This window comes from Aythya ferina, assembly GCF_964211825.1.
Source record: "Aythya ferina genome assembly, chromosome: 14".
Classification (NCBI taxonomy): Eukaryota; Metazoa; Chordata; class Aves; order Anseriformes; family Anatidae; genus Aythya; species Aythya ferina.
The window spans coordinates 293,178-306,564 of record NC_140312.1 but is presented as its reverse complement, the minus strand read 5'-3'; the positions used below and the strand labels follow the sequence as shown (position 1 = coordinate 306,564).

The 13,387-nt window shown below is 38.6% G+C and overlaps 1 protein-coding gene across 5 annotated transcripts in view; it reads right to left on the bottom strand.

The window, feature by feature from the left end:
* Window positions 1-2,413: 2,413 nt before the first annotated feature.
* The window catches only part of JAKMIP2 (janus kinase and microtubule interacting protein 2), a 49,462-nt gene continuing 38,488 nt past the window's right edge, over window positions 2,414-13,387 (bottom strand). For 4 of the 5 annotated variants that reach the window (XM_084535515.1, XM_084535514.1, XM_084535517.1 and 1 more), the window contains exons 19-22: window positions 12,401-12,604; window positions 11,264-11,329; window positions 9,638-9,710; window positions 2,414-4,144 (exon numbers count right to left, since the gene is read on the bottom strand). In XM_084535515.1, the coding sequence (XP_084391641.1) occupies window positions 9,660-9,710; window positions 11,264-11,329; window positions 12,401-12,604 (321 nt within the window). In that variant the 3' untranslated portion in view covers window positions 2,414-4,144; window positions 9,638-9,659. The remainder of the gene's footprint in view (window positions 4,145-9,637; window positions 9,711-11,263; window positions 11,330-12,400; window positions 12,605-13,387) is intronic. The other variant, XM_084535518.1, reaches the window with a different exon arrangement.

Below are 13,387 nucleotides of genomic sequence, written 5' to 3'. Positions count from 1 at the left end.
GATTCTCTTCTACACGTTAATACATATAGTACAGATACATGTCCAGTGTTTATCAAAGGGTCATTCTGACAAGTCATTTACAGTTTTGTTCTGGAGTAAACACCAAAGAAATTGGGAATTAAAAGTATATATAAAAACACACAGGTGCTGATGTGAGTGAGGGCAGAAAAACAAAACAAAACAAAAACTTTGAATCTCCAGCAACTTTGTGGCTGTTTACTGAAACTTACCCTAGTGAGAGCAAGAGCCTGGCCTATCCAGTCCTCATGCAGTGCCATGGAACTGAAAGCTTTGGAGGTCCAGCAGATATTCCCCTCTGAGATGACAGCAGGGAGATGGAAAATAGAGCACGTATACAAAAAGAAGGTCTCCATGGTCCTCTAGGCATGTCAATGAGAGGGTGGAGCTGTAAGCCAGGCTGATAATACTGCAAGAAGCTCTATTCCCTTCTGCAGACCCAAATGCCTAAATTCATCTCGCCTAACTAGGCCTTTGTCTGAAGTACTTACATTGAAAGTATAGTCTTCAATCTCTCTTGATTTGGTCAGTGGAGAAAAAGCGGCAAGTCAGATTTTGTTTGATTTGCACGATGTACGTGCCTCATCTAATGTTTTGACAGAATGGCTAGCCTGGAGTGCTGGTAGTCCTGCTACAGCCTAGGACAGATAAATGGGAGGAATCCAGGGCTATGTTTCCTCAAAGATTGAAATAAATTGATCTGTTTTTGCTAGCTGATTTGTAGGAGGGGAAGTTGGCTGTGAAGTTTGAGGAAGAATTCTTAATAGCATGCCTCAAAGAATATCAGGAACAACAAAAGCCCTGGAGAAACAGCTTCAGGACAGAGAAGGAAGGAAGGAAGGGAGGAAGGGAGGAAGGGAGGAAGGGAGGAAGGGAAAGACTAGTTGCCCATGAGATGTAAAACTAAACCATGAGGAGTGTTACCAGTTGTGGCAGCTAAACAAGTCTAGATTCAATTCCCCATACCTAGAATGGAAGTAAACTTTCATAAGCTATAGCAATGATTTACTATATACAGTAGAGAATAGATATATATATATATGCATATATATAGTATACTATACATATACATAAATATGCATACAAACAAACTCATTTTGATCTAGCTGAGAGTAGAAAGTTTGTATTTTACCAGCCAGTGTGTTTTAGGCATGGCTTATGTTAAGCTTCAAGAGGAGTAAAGCAGCTGTTGTTCAGCTTTCTGGAGGAACTCTAGCATTAAAAGTTTGCAGACAATTTACAAGTCACACCATGGTAATCATCTGCCATCTCTCACCTCACCCCAAGCCCTTGGAAATGCACATGCAATAAGGAAGAGTAAGGGAGGGGAAATCAGGCAAGACAAATGAGAGTAAAGTGTGCACAGCACAGTTGAGAAGACCTGAATGATACAGTCTGCCACAAAATCAGTCCAGTATGTTCTGAAACTAGATATTTATATCTGTGCTGTGGTTCTGCCCTGTGACTGCCCGAAACAAACATTCTAGTACTCTTTTTTTTTTTTTTTTAACCAAAGCAGAGAAGGAGGTTATTGCAACATCACAGAAAATAGATGCTGCTCATACTTCTGTAAGATGCGCTCAGCACTTTAATTGCTGGCCATAATACCTACAGAAAACAGTTTCTAGCCTGCATTTACTTGTGACTTGCCACATACCACTGCTGCCAAGTGGTATGAAGTGAATTTGTGCTGCAGCAAGGGAAAAAACAGTGCAAGGGGGAAGAGGGAATAACAACCAGGGAGGAAAAAAAAAACTTTTTGTAGCTAACGAGATGTTGTAAAGTGATCCCAATATGTCAGGTGTGGAAGGAGCATGACTCCAAAGCTTCAGGACTGAATTGGTAGCAGCACCCTTGGAAAGCAAAGGTGATAGGTTTGGGCCAATATTACCCATAGATTCCTCTGCAGGGGGGCAAAGAGATTGAACCACAGAGCATGCAACATACTAGCATTCATTTAACATATTTGCCTACAAGTCTGTTTGTTTGTTCTACAAAAAAAAACAAACAAACAAAAAAAAAAAAACCCATACAACTGGTGCAGAATTCAGTAAACTCCTTGACTAAAACAGACTGGTTCCAGAAGCTGTGGTCATTTTTAATTTAAATTAATTTTAAGGAGGACGAATTTTCTAATAGCTTCCAACCTTCAACAGAGGGCTCAACACAATCTTCAGGCATGAAAGAAGTGAGCATATTTAAAGTCTCTGTGGAGAAACTGAGCCCAGCATTGCAATCCGTCTGAGTGTATGGACATTAATAATTAAAAGCTATTCTGGATGAAAAACATCTGTAAGGGGCAGGCATCCCCTATACTAGATGAACTTCATCCCTGCTGTGGCTAAAGAATGGCTTTTGCCCTGCTGACTTATTTCACTACTTTTTGCCTCAGCTGTTTCATCTGCAAAAAAATAAGCAAAAAGAAGCAACACCCTCTGTAAAGCACTTTTAAAGCTTCTGGTGTGCGGAGTCTGTAGAGTCTGTGCTTAAGAAGTCTGAACATGTGAGCCCTGTTTTGAAGGTTTAAGTAATGCACAGGCTGTCTTCTACTTTGAAAAATGGAAATCCATTTTTCTTAGCTAAAATTAAGACTCCATTGTGGAAGACACAGCTCAAATAAGGAGCCTTGCCACAGGAACCTGAAGTCTATACAGGAAGGACTCCATTTCCAGGTAAATGAAAACAGAAGCACAGAGAAGGGCATTGTCATGCCTAGATCATACAGCACAAAAAAGAGAAAAGGGAAGATGGATGCAACTTTTTTTCCAACAGACAGGAACTTGGCAATGTTTGTTGCAGGTGTCAACACTCCTCAGGGTTTGTTTTTTACTGACTACAGGGGCATGCAGCTGTGATGGCACTCCTTGCCTCAGGGAGCCACCAGGACTGGGTTCCAGCCTTTGTCATGGGAGAGGTAAGTAATGCTCTGAAATGGAAACAACTACTACTAGTTATTCTGAATTGTGGAAAAATCTAAACAAGCCAGTAATACTTCTCATGTCTAATAAGGGTGCTTTCACATTTCCCTGGTTTTTGGTTTATGCGTCACTGGTCAGGAAGTCAGCTAACAAAATCAGTTTGACAAGCCAAACCAAAACATTTATAAGGGTTTTGCATGTTCAGTAGGATCCAAGCTGAGACAAAACATTTGGAAGATGATGCTTTGTGGGTTATACCACATGAATACTGGGGATGTTTTCTTCCCCTTTTCCCTCAAACACATTTTTTTCTTTCTAAGCAGCCACTCTGTAGGTCCAATCCAGTGATCCTCAGTATGTTATTCCAATCGTGAAACTAAGTATGGGCATTATTATCTCACTGTCAGTCTTTAAAGAGTATAAAAAGTATCTGACAATGGGCAGGCTGTTCTTCATGCAGGGAGTGTGAAGAGATAAGGCTACAGTTCTGTCAGAAGTCTTCCTTATACTACACACCCTCATTTCCCATCCCTTGCCATGTAGAATGGTGCTTTGTTATGATCTCAAACAGAAAACGTGGTGCCCTGTCCTACCTGTCATGCAATAAACTAGAACATATTTTCCCTTTTTTTGCCCCCACACTGCAGCTGTCATTGTTCCTGAGGCTAAAACCAAAGGGAAAGAGTCCCTGTAGTGAGAAAGCCAGACAGTTCAAACCGAATGCTTTATTGTCAGTATCTCTCCACAGCTCTCAAGTGTTTCTCCTGCTCTGTCTTCTTACTTTTGATTTGTTCATGGGATGACAGTGTCACATTTAAATGATTGCCCTGCATAGCAGGGATATATTTTTCTGTTGTAACTTTGGTTCCATGCCCAAGACACACTCTGACTTGATCAGCTGAAAGTGGAGCCTTGCAGATTCCCTTTAAGTTTTTTCCTAAGTGATGTAGGTTCACAGTTCATTTTTCTTCCCCTTTTGTAATTTCAACATATAGGATTTCATTAGATGCAGCATATATCATAGCTTTAGACAGAAACTGTCAAGTAACAAATCTTGAGTGATGGCTTTAAAATATAAGGTGGTTGCAGTCTTGGCTACAGGTTGTTCTTTTGTATATTTGTTTTTAAATTGGTGTAAACAATGTTCTCTTCATCGGGGGGTTGGAAGCATTTGCCTTTCTAAGGACTTATCTGTGTGGTCAGGTGCTCTAAAAATAAAACAAAAAGAAGAACATCTGTATCAGATAAGTGATAATTTCCTCTACCTACCTATCCAGATGACAAAATAGAGTCAGAAAGTTGAAAAGATCTGTTCTTACAATTATCAGCTAACTGGGCAGACTGTTTCTGTTTCCATGCAAGACATTTGTGAAAATTACTCATATTTTGACAATGAATTAATCAGTAACACCAGCCAGGCCTGTCCATTTAACCTTAAAAGGTAAAGGTCTCTGGTCCTTAGAAGTTCCCACAAGTATCTTCAGATGAAGTTATGCACCAGCCCATACAAAACTGTGAGTTTCAATATCTCCTGTACTACAGCTGCCTAAATTTCACCAGACATGACAGCAGGTGATATGCTTTGCTTGTGGTTTCAAGGCAACCCCAGAATTTTGGCTAATTCAGCAATAAGGCAAACACAGACTGCTCCTAATCCAAGGAAGCCTTTCATATATATGGAAAAGAATTCTGGGTTTCAGATCTGAAACATGGGGCAAAATGGCATAGTTTTTCTTTGCTTTCTCAGCATTAAAATCCACATGGTAAAATTCACTGAGTGTGAAATCCGTGCAGACTAGACTTCATTATTTGGTCACAAATAAGTGAACGTACATATTCACAAGCATAGAAAACTATGCCTATAGTAAACTCCCATGTAAGAAGGAACTACAAAGTTTTGGTCTTGATGCTAAATATTGCTGCATATGGTTTAATTCACACACATTGCATTCTAGCCTTGTTTCAGATGCTTCTCCTTCCTAATCTGAAAAGTACAGCAGTGAGTGCTGTGCTAATCCTGCGAGAGAAAGAAATCAGAAAGAATCATCTGCAATTGTATCATAGTTTGCTCTTGGAGTTAAAAGGTTGTTAAAGGATAAACTGCAGAAAGACACTAACAAAATCAAAGATTTTTCATCATCAGATAGTTCCCTAGGCACATTTCAAGGATGCGCTGTGTTTTGTTGTTGTTTTATCACAGATCTGTATGAATTCTCCTATAAGGTTAACAAAGCCAACTTGCATCCATTGGAAGGAAAGCAATTTAGCAAAGATGCCCCTGATGATATGCATCTCAGTAGTTCTAAGAACCAGGAATGTTGATGGCATACTCCCTCTGTCATGCTCACCCTTGATGTGTTACTTCAAATGTCAGTCACCTGGGTAGGCAGGTGGTTTGTAAAGTGAACAGGAAACACAAACCAATAGTAGTTATTGTATGTTCCCATGTATTCCAGCCTCAGAAAATATGTCTATGATAAAATTCCTGTCAATCTTGCCAACACAATTCCAAAGTTGATTCTGTTTGGAGATTTCACCTCAGGTATTAAGAGGTAAGGATACCATGGAGGGAAATGGGGTGGGTGAAAACTGGAATCAGGCAGGGGATGAGCTTACTGTTGCATTTGCTTTGAGGAATTGCTACAAGACTTGATGATTTGCACTTACAGAATAACTTGCCTTGGTAAAACATTCATCAGATATCATGCCTGCTGTGAAGCTGGGCCTGCTGCAGCTGTCTTTATGGTTCAGGAGAGCTCACAGCAGTGCAGAACCCCTGGAAAGCACTGAGTTTATATCTCTACCCCACCCCTGCACCCTTAAGATTTTTCCATTTCTACAGTCTATGTCCCATTCTCGACATCACTACATCTGCACAACTGTCGTGGCTACTTGCTCTGCTCTTCAGTTCACAGTAATCCATCTTCTTGTTCCCTGCCTGACACTCTTCGTCCAAAATGCAAAAGCAGTACATGAAAATGGCAAAAGAATTGTTCATGTGCTGTGTGGAGCTATGTGGAGGACTGAGGACTGGCACAACACACCAGCAGACTCTCCAGGGCTGTAAACCACACTTCACTTCTTCTTGATGTTTCTCTTCCTCTCTATCCAAAGTATAGACACGAGTCTTCTAAAATAGACCCTCATGTGCTCCTGGGGCCAGCCTCTTAGAGCAACAGTAAATCCAGTGAGTGAAACTCTTCTTAGTGCTGTAATTAGAGCAGACTTCCTAGGCTCCAGAGGGACTTACACCCACTAAACCTTAGGTGTTGTTTAAAATGAGCAGGAAACTTAGTGAAGGAGATGTGTGTGGGAGACATGATGAAGTCTGGACTCAGTGACTCCTAAGGGAGGTATACAAACCCCCAGCAATGAAATTGGCACAAAAGTAGTTAGCTTTCTCTTGATTATTAGTCCTACTCAATTAATGGACCAATGAGGAGTCAACACAGTGCATCAAATTAGCAGAGTTTGTGCTAGATATGACCCAGCAGACCCATACAGGTAGAAGAATGGCTGCAGGTGATAATAACAATCTGCTAGAATTTTAGAAGGATAGAAGAGTTCTGATCTCAAACACCTCATTAGTTTTTCTAACCTGCCTGAAAATGTGGAGGCTTTATTATGTTTTTTGATGTTCCTGAGTTTTCTCCTTTCTCCTGTGGTTCTCCCCTTCTTGCTTTGAGAAGAGGGAAGGAATGGATCCTCTGCAATAAAGAATTCAGTCTGTCTTTGAATACATGGCAGAACTCATTAGGAGGCTGTTAAAACAGCAGCCTGAAAGTCACCATGAAATCCATGTACACAGATTCAATCTGAAGGCTTTTTATTTTTTTTCCTTAGCATGCAGACATTGAGATGTTGCACAACACTTTAGCTATTTTCACAGGCTGCAAGAAAAAGACTTAATCACTACTACTGGAATCCATATGTCAGAACTGCAGGGATTTTTCTATTTTGGAAAATGCGTATTTCAAAAGATACTGGTATATATTTGCAATTCCTGAAAAGCCAAGTAATTCATCCATGTTATGGTTCTCCTTCCCTTCTCTTCTGCTCTGGCATACCAAAACCATGCGTAAAGTCATATGAGGGGTGCACTATTTTTTTTATGCTGTGAGTAGGGATTTCCTATTGTAAGTTCAATTACAAGTGGATTCAATTTTTCAAGTGAATCATCTTTTCTAATGAAAAATGTCATATCTATGAACCAAAATCATTTTAATGCATTTTTATGGATCTTTTTGTAATTTGTGTTTACCACCAACTTTTTGTCTTAAACTTCTGAAAAAAAATACTTTCAAAATTAAAAACAATAAAAAAAAATCAGGAAGACAATGTTTCCTGATGAGTCTATGAAAAGTGTAAATTGCATTTCCCAGGATGCATGTTCTAATGTGAAGACTTTACTGGGTGCTCTATCTTAAAAGAGATGGGACTAGGAAAAGCTGTTCAGTAGTTTAATATGATGAATGTATTTTCAATCAAGGGACTTGATTGAAACTGAGCAAGGGACATCTTATGAGGCACATTTGCAAAGAACTGGAGGTCAAGATTTTTTTGATTTCTTATTTTTCTTCCACCATAGCTGATAATAGCATTGACAAAATTAGGATGTATGAACTTCTTACTAACGCTGTAGCTGTACCAGCAGGGGCAAATAATCCTTAGAAAACCAATTCCATACCTATCCAGGTAGAAAATATAGGTGAAAATTGTATACAGAAAATTCAGAACCTCTTACTGCACCTGTTTTTCTTGTATGAGTCACAAGAACTTCATTACAGTTATGATAGAAACTGAATGAAAGACAACACTATAAGCAAATGGGAAGAACTCAGAGAGACAGTCTTTTGCAGACGTCAGTATTGGTTTCCGTGAGTTTTCAAGGTGCAGTTTAAATCCAAGTGTCCTTTTTTTTTTTTTTTTAATCTCCCTATAGGTTGGCTGCTAGCTCTGCACTTATGATTCTACAACACAGCAAAAGACACAGTCATATGAAATTATTTGCTATTACTATGTACTTTGAAAATGTTAGCTTCTTAAAACTAGCCTATACATAATTTGTCTGTTTCAGAAGACTCTCAGATTTTTTTTCCCCACTATGAATGAGCAAGAAACAGTGCAGTCAAATTAACTCAAAATATCTTGCAGACTCTGTTCTGTGTCATGGTTCCCAGAAAGCCTGCTGCAGGGACATTGGTGAGAATGCAGTCATAATTTACTCTTTTAATGTTCAGTGGATTAAGGCAGTATGTTTCAAATAGCAGCAACTCTTTAATGATATTGGCCATTATTTACAAGAGCCATGATCACTGAGCTAGCCACCTTCCTCTGATTCTTTCCTATGGTTCATTCCACATTCAGCCTAACCTCCATGTATGTTGCTGGCTCAGCACATTAAAACATTCGTTTTAAGGTCTGACCATCCGAGGAAGCAATGGATTCCAGTTTATGTGACTAATTCTGTGAGTTTTCTCTGCAACAGCATAAAACTGCAAAAGGAAGTCTTGATCTAGCTGAAAGAAAGCATAAAGTAGGGGGCTTTTCATTAGGGGGAGCAGAACCCGGATCCATGCTGCTTAGTTCAGTATCTTGTGCTGTAGCTAGAAACAAAGGCTAAGCTAGTGAAAATGGTGGAAGAGAATGGCAGAACATCTTCCACACAAAACTGTGTTCTCAGTTTGCCTCAAGTGCAGGTCAGAAGAATTTAATAATTAACAGCTCAAGCCAGAGGCAAGAGTGACAGAGAGAAACTTTATGGTATTGGTCTGTCCCCACATCAGAAGATGTGTCACTACATGTCTTTAATATAACAATATTGAGCATTTAATATAACATTAGCCAGGCTATGTTCTATTTATGTTATCTTGGATCAGAAGAAAGGTCCTTTTATCCCAGCATCATCGTTCTGAATGTGGTTAGGCCAGAAGGAAAAATACGAAGGCTGTGCACATTGCAGTTACCTGAGTTATCTCCTCATCTTCGCATTGCTTTTTGAACTCTGAACTTTCTGCTGCTAAGCATGCTTTGGCAGAGGCTTCTTTACATTCTATTTTACATTCTATTTCATTACCTAACAATTTTTGTTTATTTTAAATTTATAACATGGTAATTGCCATACTGGTGGAGAATAATAGCAATCTATCCATCCATTCTATGACACTGACAAATTTTCCATACCACCTTTTAACAGTGTCTCTCTGAATCAGAAAAAAATCCTTCTCTCCCTCTGTCTCCTTCTTTCTCTCTTTCAGCAGCTGATCATTCTTCCTTACTCTTCTTTATACCTCTCCTACTTTTGGGCACTGAGCTATATTCTGAGTGGGAGCAGTCAGCTCAGAACTTGTTTAACAGTTTTAAGGCTGTATCACTTTTCAAACATTAATACTGCATTTCACGTGCAATTCTCTCGATTATTTGATATTGTGAAACTCTTGTTGGCTTTTATTTTCACAATTATGAATGGCAGAATATCATCTGCAAGCTTTTACAATTCACTTAAAAGTATATTGGACAGTGCTGGTCTGACTGGAACACCCTGTGTCAGCTCAGCAGTGTAACCACTCTCTGTTGTGAACTATTATTGACAAGAGCCTGCTGAATTCCATGACTCCAGACACATACAGGAACATGCAAAGATCTGATCCTCAGCTCTGCAAGAAGTGCTAGCTTTGAGGAAATAAATGAAGTAGTCTTACCTTTCCAAGAGGCACATTGACATCAAGGCCAAAGAATAAAGGCAAGAGAGAAGAACAAGAATAGAAATAGAAACTGCAGAAGAAAAAGAAGATTGCATAAAAACAAAAGGTCATGGCATTGTAAGCATCAGGATTCATTCTTTTTGCACTCTGAAGGACAAATAAAATATTCATTCAGAAGACATTGTATTTCCTGGTTACTTCTCTGAGTGCCATACTATCTCCCAGGCTTAGAAAACAGATCCCATTAATTTTGGTGATGAATTAGAATTGGCACCATATTGAAAGCCTGAGATATAGCTTTCACTGTAAACCACCATGGGTTGATGTTAGTCACAGAGCTGGATATCAAAAATAGCATGGGTAGTATTTTAAAGTGGGTTAAAAACAATGCCTGCTATCCATACTGTAAATAGCCTGGGAAATATATATGCCTAATGCTAAGCCCTAACTATTATATGTTGAATAATTAATTTTTAGACGGACCCTTTTAATCATGAATACAACAGCTTCTGGAAAGCAAATTTCTGTGAATCAAAAACTCTTTTGAAAATTGACACTGAGAAGTCTCATACTCAAGGTCTCCATATGACCGTGGCATAAATTTTGCTTTGTTTTTAATCTTCATCACAGATTATGATCTATTTCCAAGTTATATATAATAGAAAGACACTGAGTCTTTGTGTCACAAAAATATTGGCAGAAAAGTGGAAAGAATTATGTCTACCAAGTTTTACATTAAGCACAGTTGTTTCACTTTAGGAATGTATGTACAGAAAGGTCTCATTGGCACTACTGCCATTGTACCGATATAATCATTATTACAGTTAATGCATGTACATTGATATTCACTAATATGACTATATTGGCAAAGCTGCCACTGGATATGTATCTTATATCAGTCTAGCATTTCAAGAAAATACATTGTTGGTAGCATTGTGCTGTGCCCATGCTGTGATCTTTGTTCAGCAATCCTATCTTAGCTATCTAAAACTAGGAAAACTTAATATGACAGAGCAGCTTTAACACCGCCCTCCCCCCACTCTCTCCCCTCCCCCCAAAAAAGCAGAACAACTCTGCATATATTTATAAACATGTATTATAAAGAATATGCATATATATTTCTATAGTTCTTTGACAGGTCAGTTTAGGGGCAAGATTCTAGTACTGTTTTCATATTGTATAATCAATTGCAACCTTCAATAAATGGGATGACATCAGCACCTGGGTTCCCTAGTCCTGCCAGCTAAGGACAATCTTCAGATCTTCACTCAGTTTCCTTCATTCCTTCCTGCTTCCTACCATCACCCTGCCTTTAGTGGATGTATTGTCTATATACCAAGACAGACAAATAAAGGCTTCATCATTTGGTTCAGTGTCATTAACCATAATTAAAAGTGTTCAGCATTTATTTCCTAAAATGAAACAGAGGTTGTTGTGGAGGAGACTCTTAAGATTAAAGTTTGGGTATACTGAAAGACACGAATTGAAAAGATGGGATAGTAGAAAAATGCTAACATGTCTATCTTATTAAGCTAAACAAAAAGGTCATGTAGTTCAAAAGAATTATATCATTACTTTCAAAAAAAGTGGATCAGCCTGCTTCAGAAGCAAAACAGAACCAACCTTTTCCTCCAGATCCTTAATTTGTCTCTTTTGGATGTCAGTTTTATCTTCTAAATCTCGGATCCTCTGGAAATTAAAAAAGAAAGAAATCTAGACTAAATTCTCAATAAATTTGCTTGCCTGAAAAGCGACTAAACGTTCAAAGTGCTAACAGCCTACTAATTAACAAAACCACTTCTCTGGCAGGGATAAACCTGTGCAGTATCATGACTACATCGACTAGCCTTGCCTAACCATAACTTTACCTCACGCACGACTACTCAAAATGTGCTGTTGTGTGTATTTCACTGCATCCTCAAATGCTGGAAATTAGTATCAATGGTGGATCAAGTGTTGATTTCTTATCAATCTTGTGGTAAATAGATGGAAAGCATAAGATCACAATTATACTCCTTAGAATTATATCACAATTCATTAAAATTTCTCACAGATTGATGTATTGAAAGAGGACTAAAGTATTATTATTAGAAATGATAAATGTTTATAGTAACATGAAAACACTAATTCTGTGGTGAACCAGTTATGCATAAATAGTAGCCAAAGTGCATTTCTAGCAAAACTGGGTACTCTTACAAAAACTGTGTAATGTGACTTAAACTTCTGGCACCTTGAGAAGAAAGACCGCTGGGCATATGCTTTCTCTCTCATTCCCTTAAACATTAGAGTAAGTTTTGTTCATTTTGCAGCTGTCACATTAATCTTTGAATGTAAATATAGTATTCTATCTCATCAGCAAAACATTACAACTGCCCACTTTGGGAGGGACAGACCAGAAGTGGCTGGAAAAACAGATAGTTCTCCTACGTAACAATAGCCAGACACATTCATACAGTTCCTCTTGAACCAAGTCCAGTAACTAGTGGTGACCACTTTAATCAAAGAGATAGGTTCATGTGGACAGAATTCTGGATGAAAACTGTTTGGTTTGGAATTTTAAGGTTAGTCAAAATATGACTAACCAATGCTTCACAAGCTAATATCAAGCGTTTGTGTGTACAGTAAAGACTCAAAGTATAAAACAACCCAAGAAATACCAGGCACACTCATGACCAAGAACTTGCCTAAATTTGACCTCAGCTTACATTCTTACTCAGCAAAGCTGAGTAGATCTGCATGTGCTTCGGTCTATTTTCTTACCTGATGAGCCTGTTGGAGCAGCTCCATTCTCTCTTGAAGAATCTGGCAATCATATTCTCTGCTTTTCCTCAGCATCTGACGTCTTAACTTTTCTACTGCTGTCCTCAGCTCTTCCTGCTGTTTTTCAGTGAGAAGTTCCCCAAACTTTATTACCGTTTCTTGCTGCAAAGCATTGTATAAGGTGGCTTCAAGCTCCTGGATCCTCTGGTCGATGCAATACCAAAAGCCAGTTAGAGATGGAACATTGTTTAAAACACAATGGGGACTGGGGAGGTTGTGGCAGATTCAGGCACCTGCATGGTGGTCCCTGTGCTCAGGTGTGCAAAAATGTGACAAACAGAACTCATAAAGTGGTTCACTGTTTAGACAAATAAAAAAAAGTTTTTATTTTTATGGTAATTCAACTTTAGTTTTTATTGAAATCTCTCGCTGACTTTTTTTAAGCAGTTACAGAGGTGATCAGGAGTTGGATAGAACTTTCATACCTATTTTATATTTGTAATTTAAAAAGATGATTATTTCACCAATTCTAAAATTTTGACCCACTGTACTAAAAAAAATAAAAAAAAAAGAGAGAAAAAAAATGAAGGTCAGTGTCAAATTACTTTGCTCTTAATTGTGCTAATCAATGAGCATTCCCATTAACTGACAAACCAATTGTGCTGAACTTGCAAGGCCAGTTATCAGACCTATGTATCAGAATTTGACAGTGGTTTTACATCAGGAAATTGTGCTCTTTGTGGCATATCCTCTACTTGCTATGATATGCTTAAAATGGGCCATCTAAGACTCCAGATCTGAGTTCCAGTTGGTTTCACTGACTCCAGCTGGACAAGCTGACACTAATGAGCAACAACTGCGTATAAATGACAAAAGAGTAAAAGAGTTTCAGACTTCAGGAGATCTACCTTTTCCTGATTTGCAAAACCTAGGTGCCATTTTGAAGTTGTGCACATTGCATGGTAGTTTGTTAGGAGAATGGGAAAG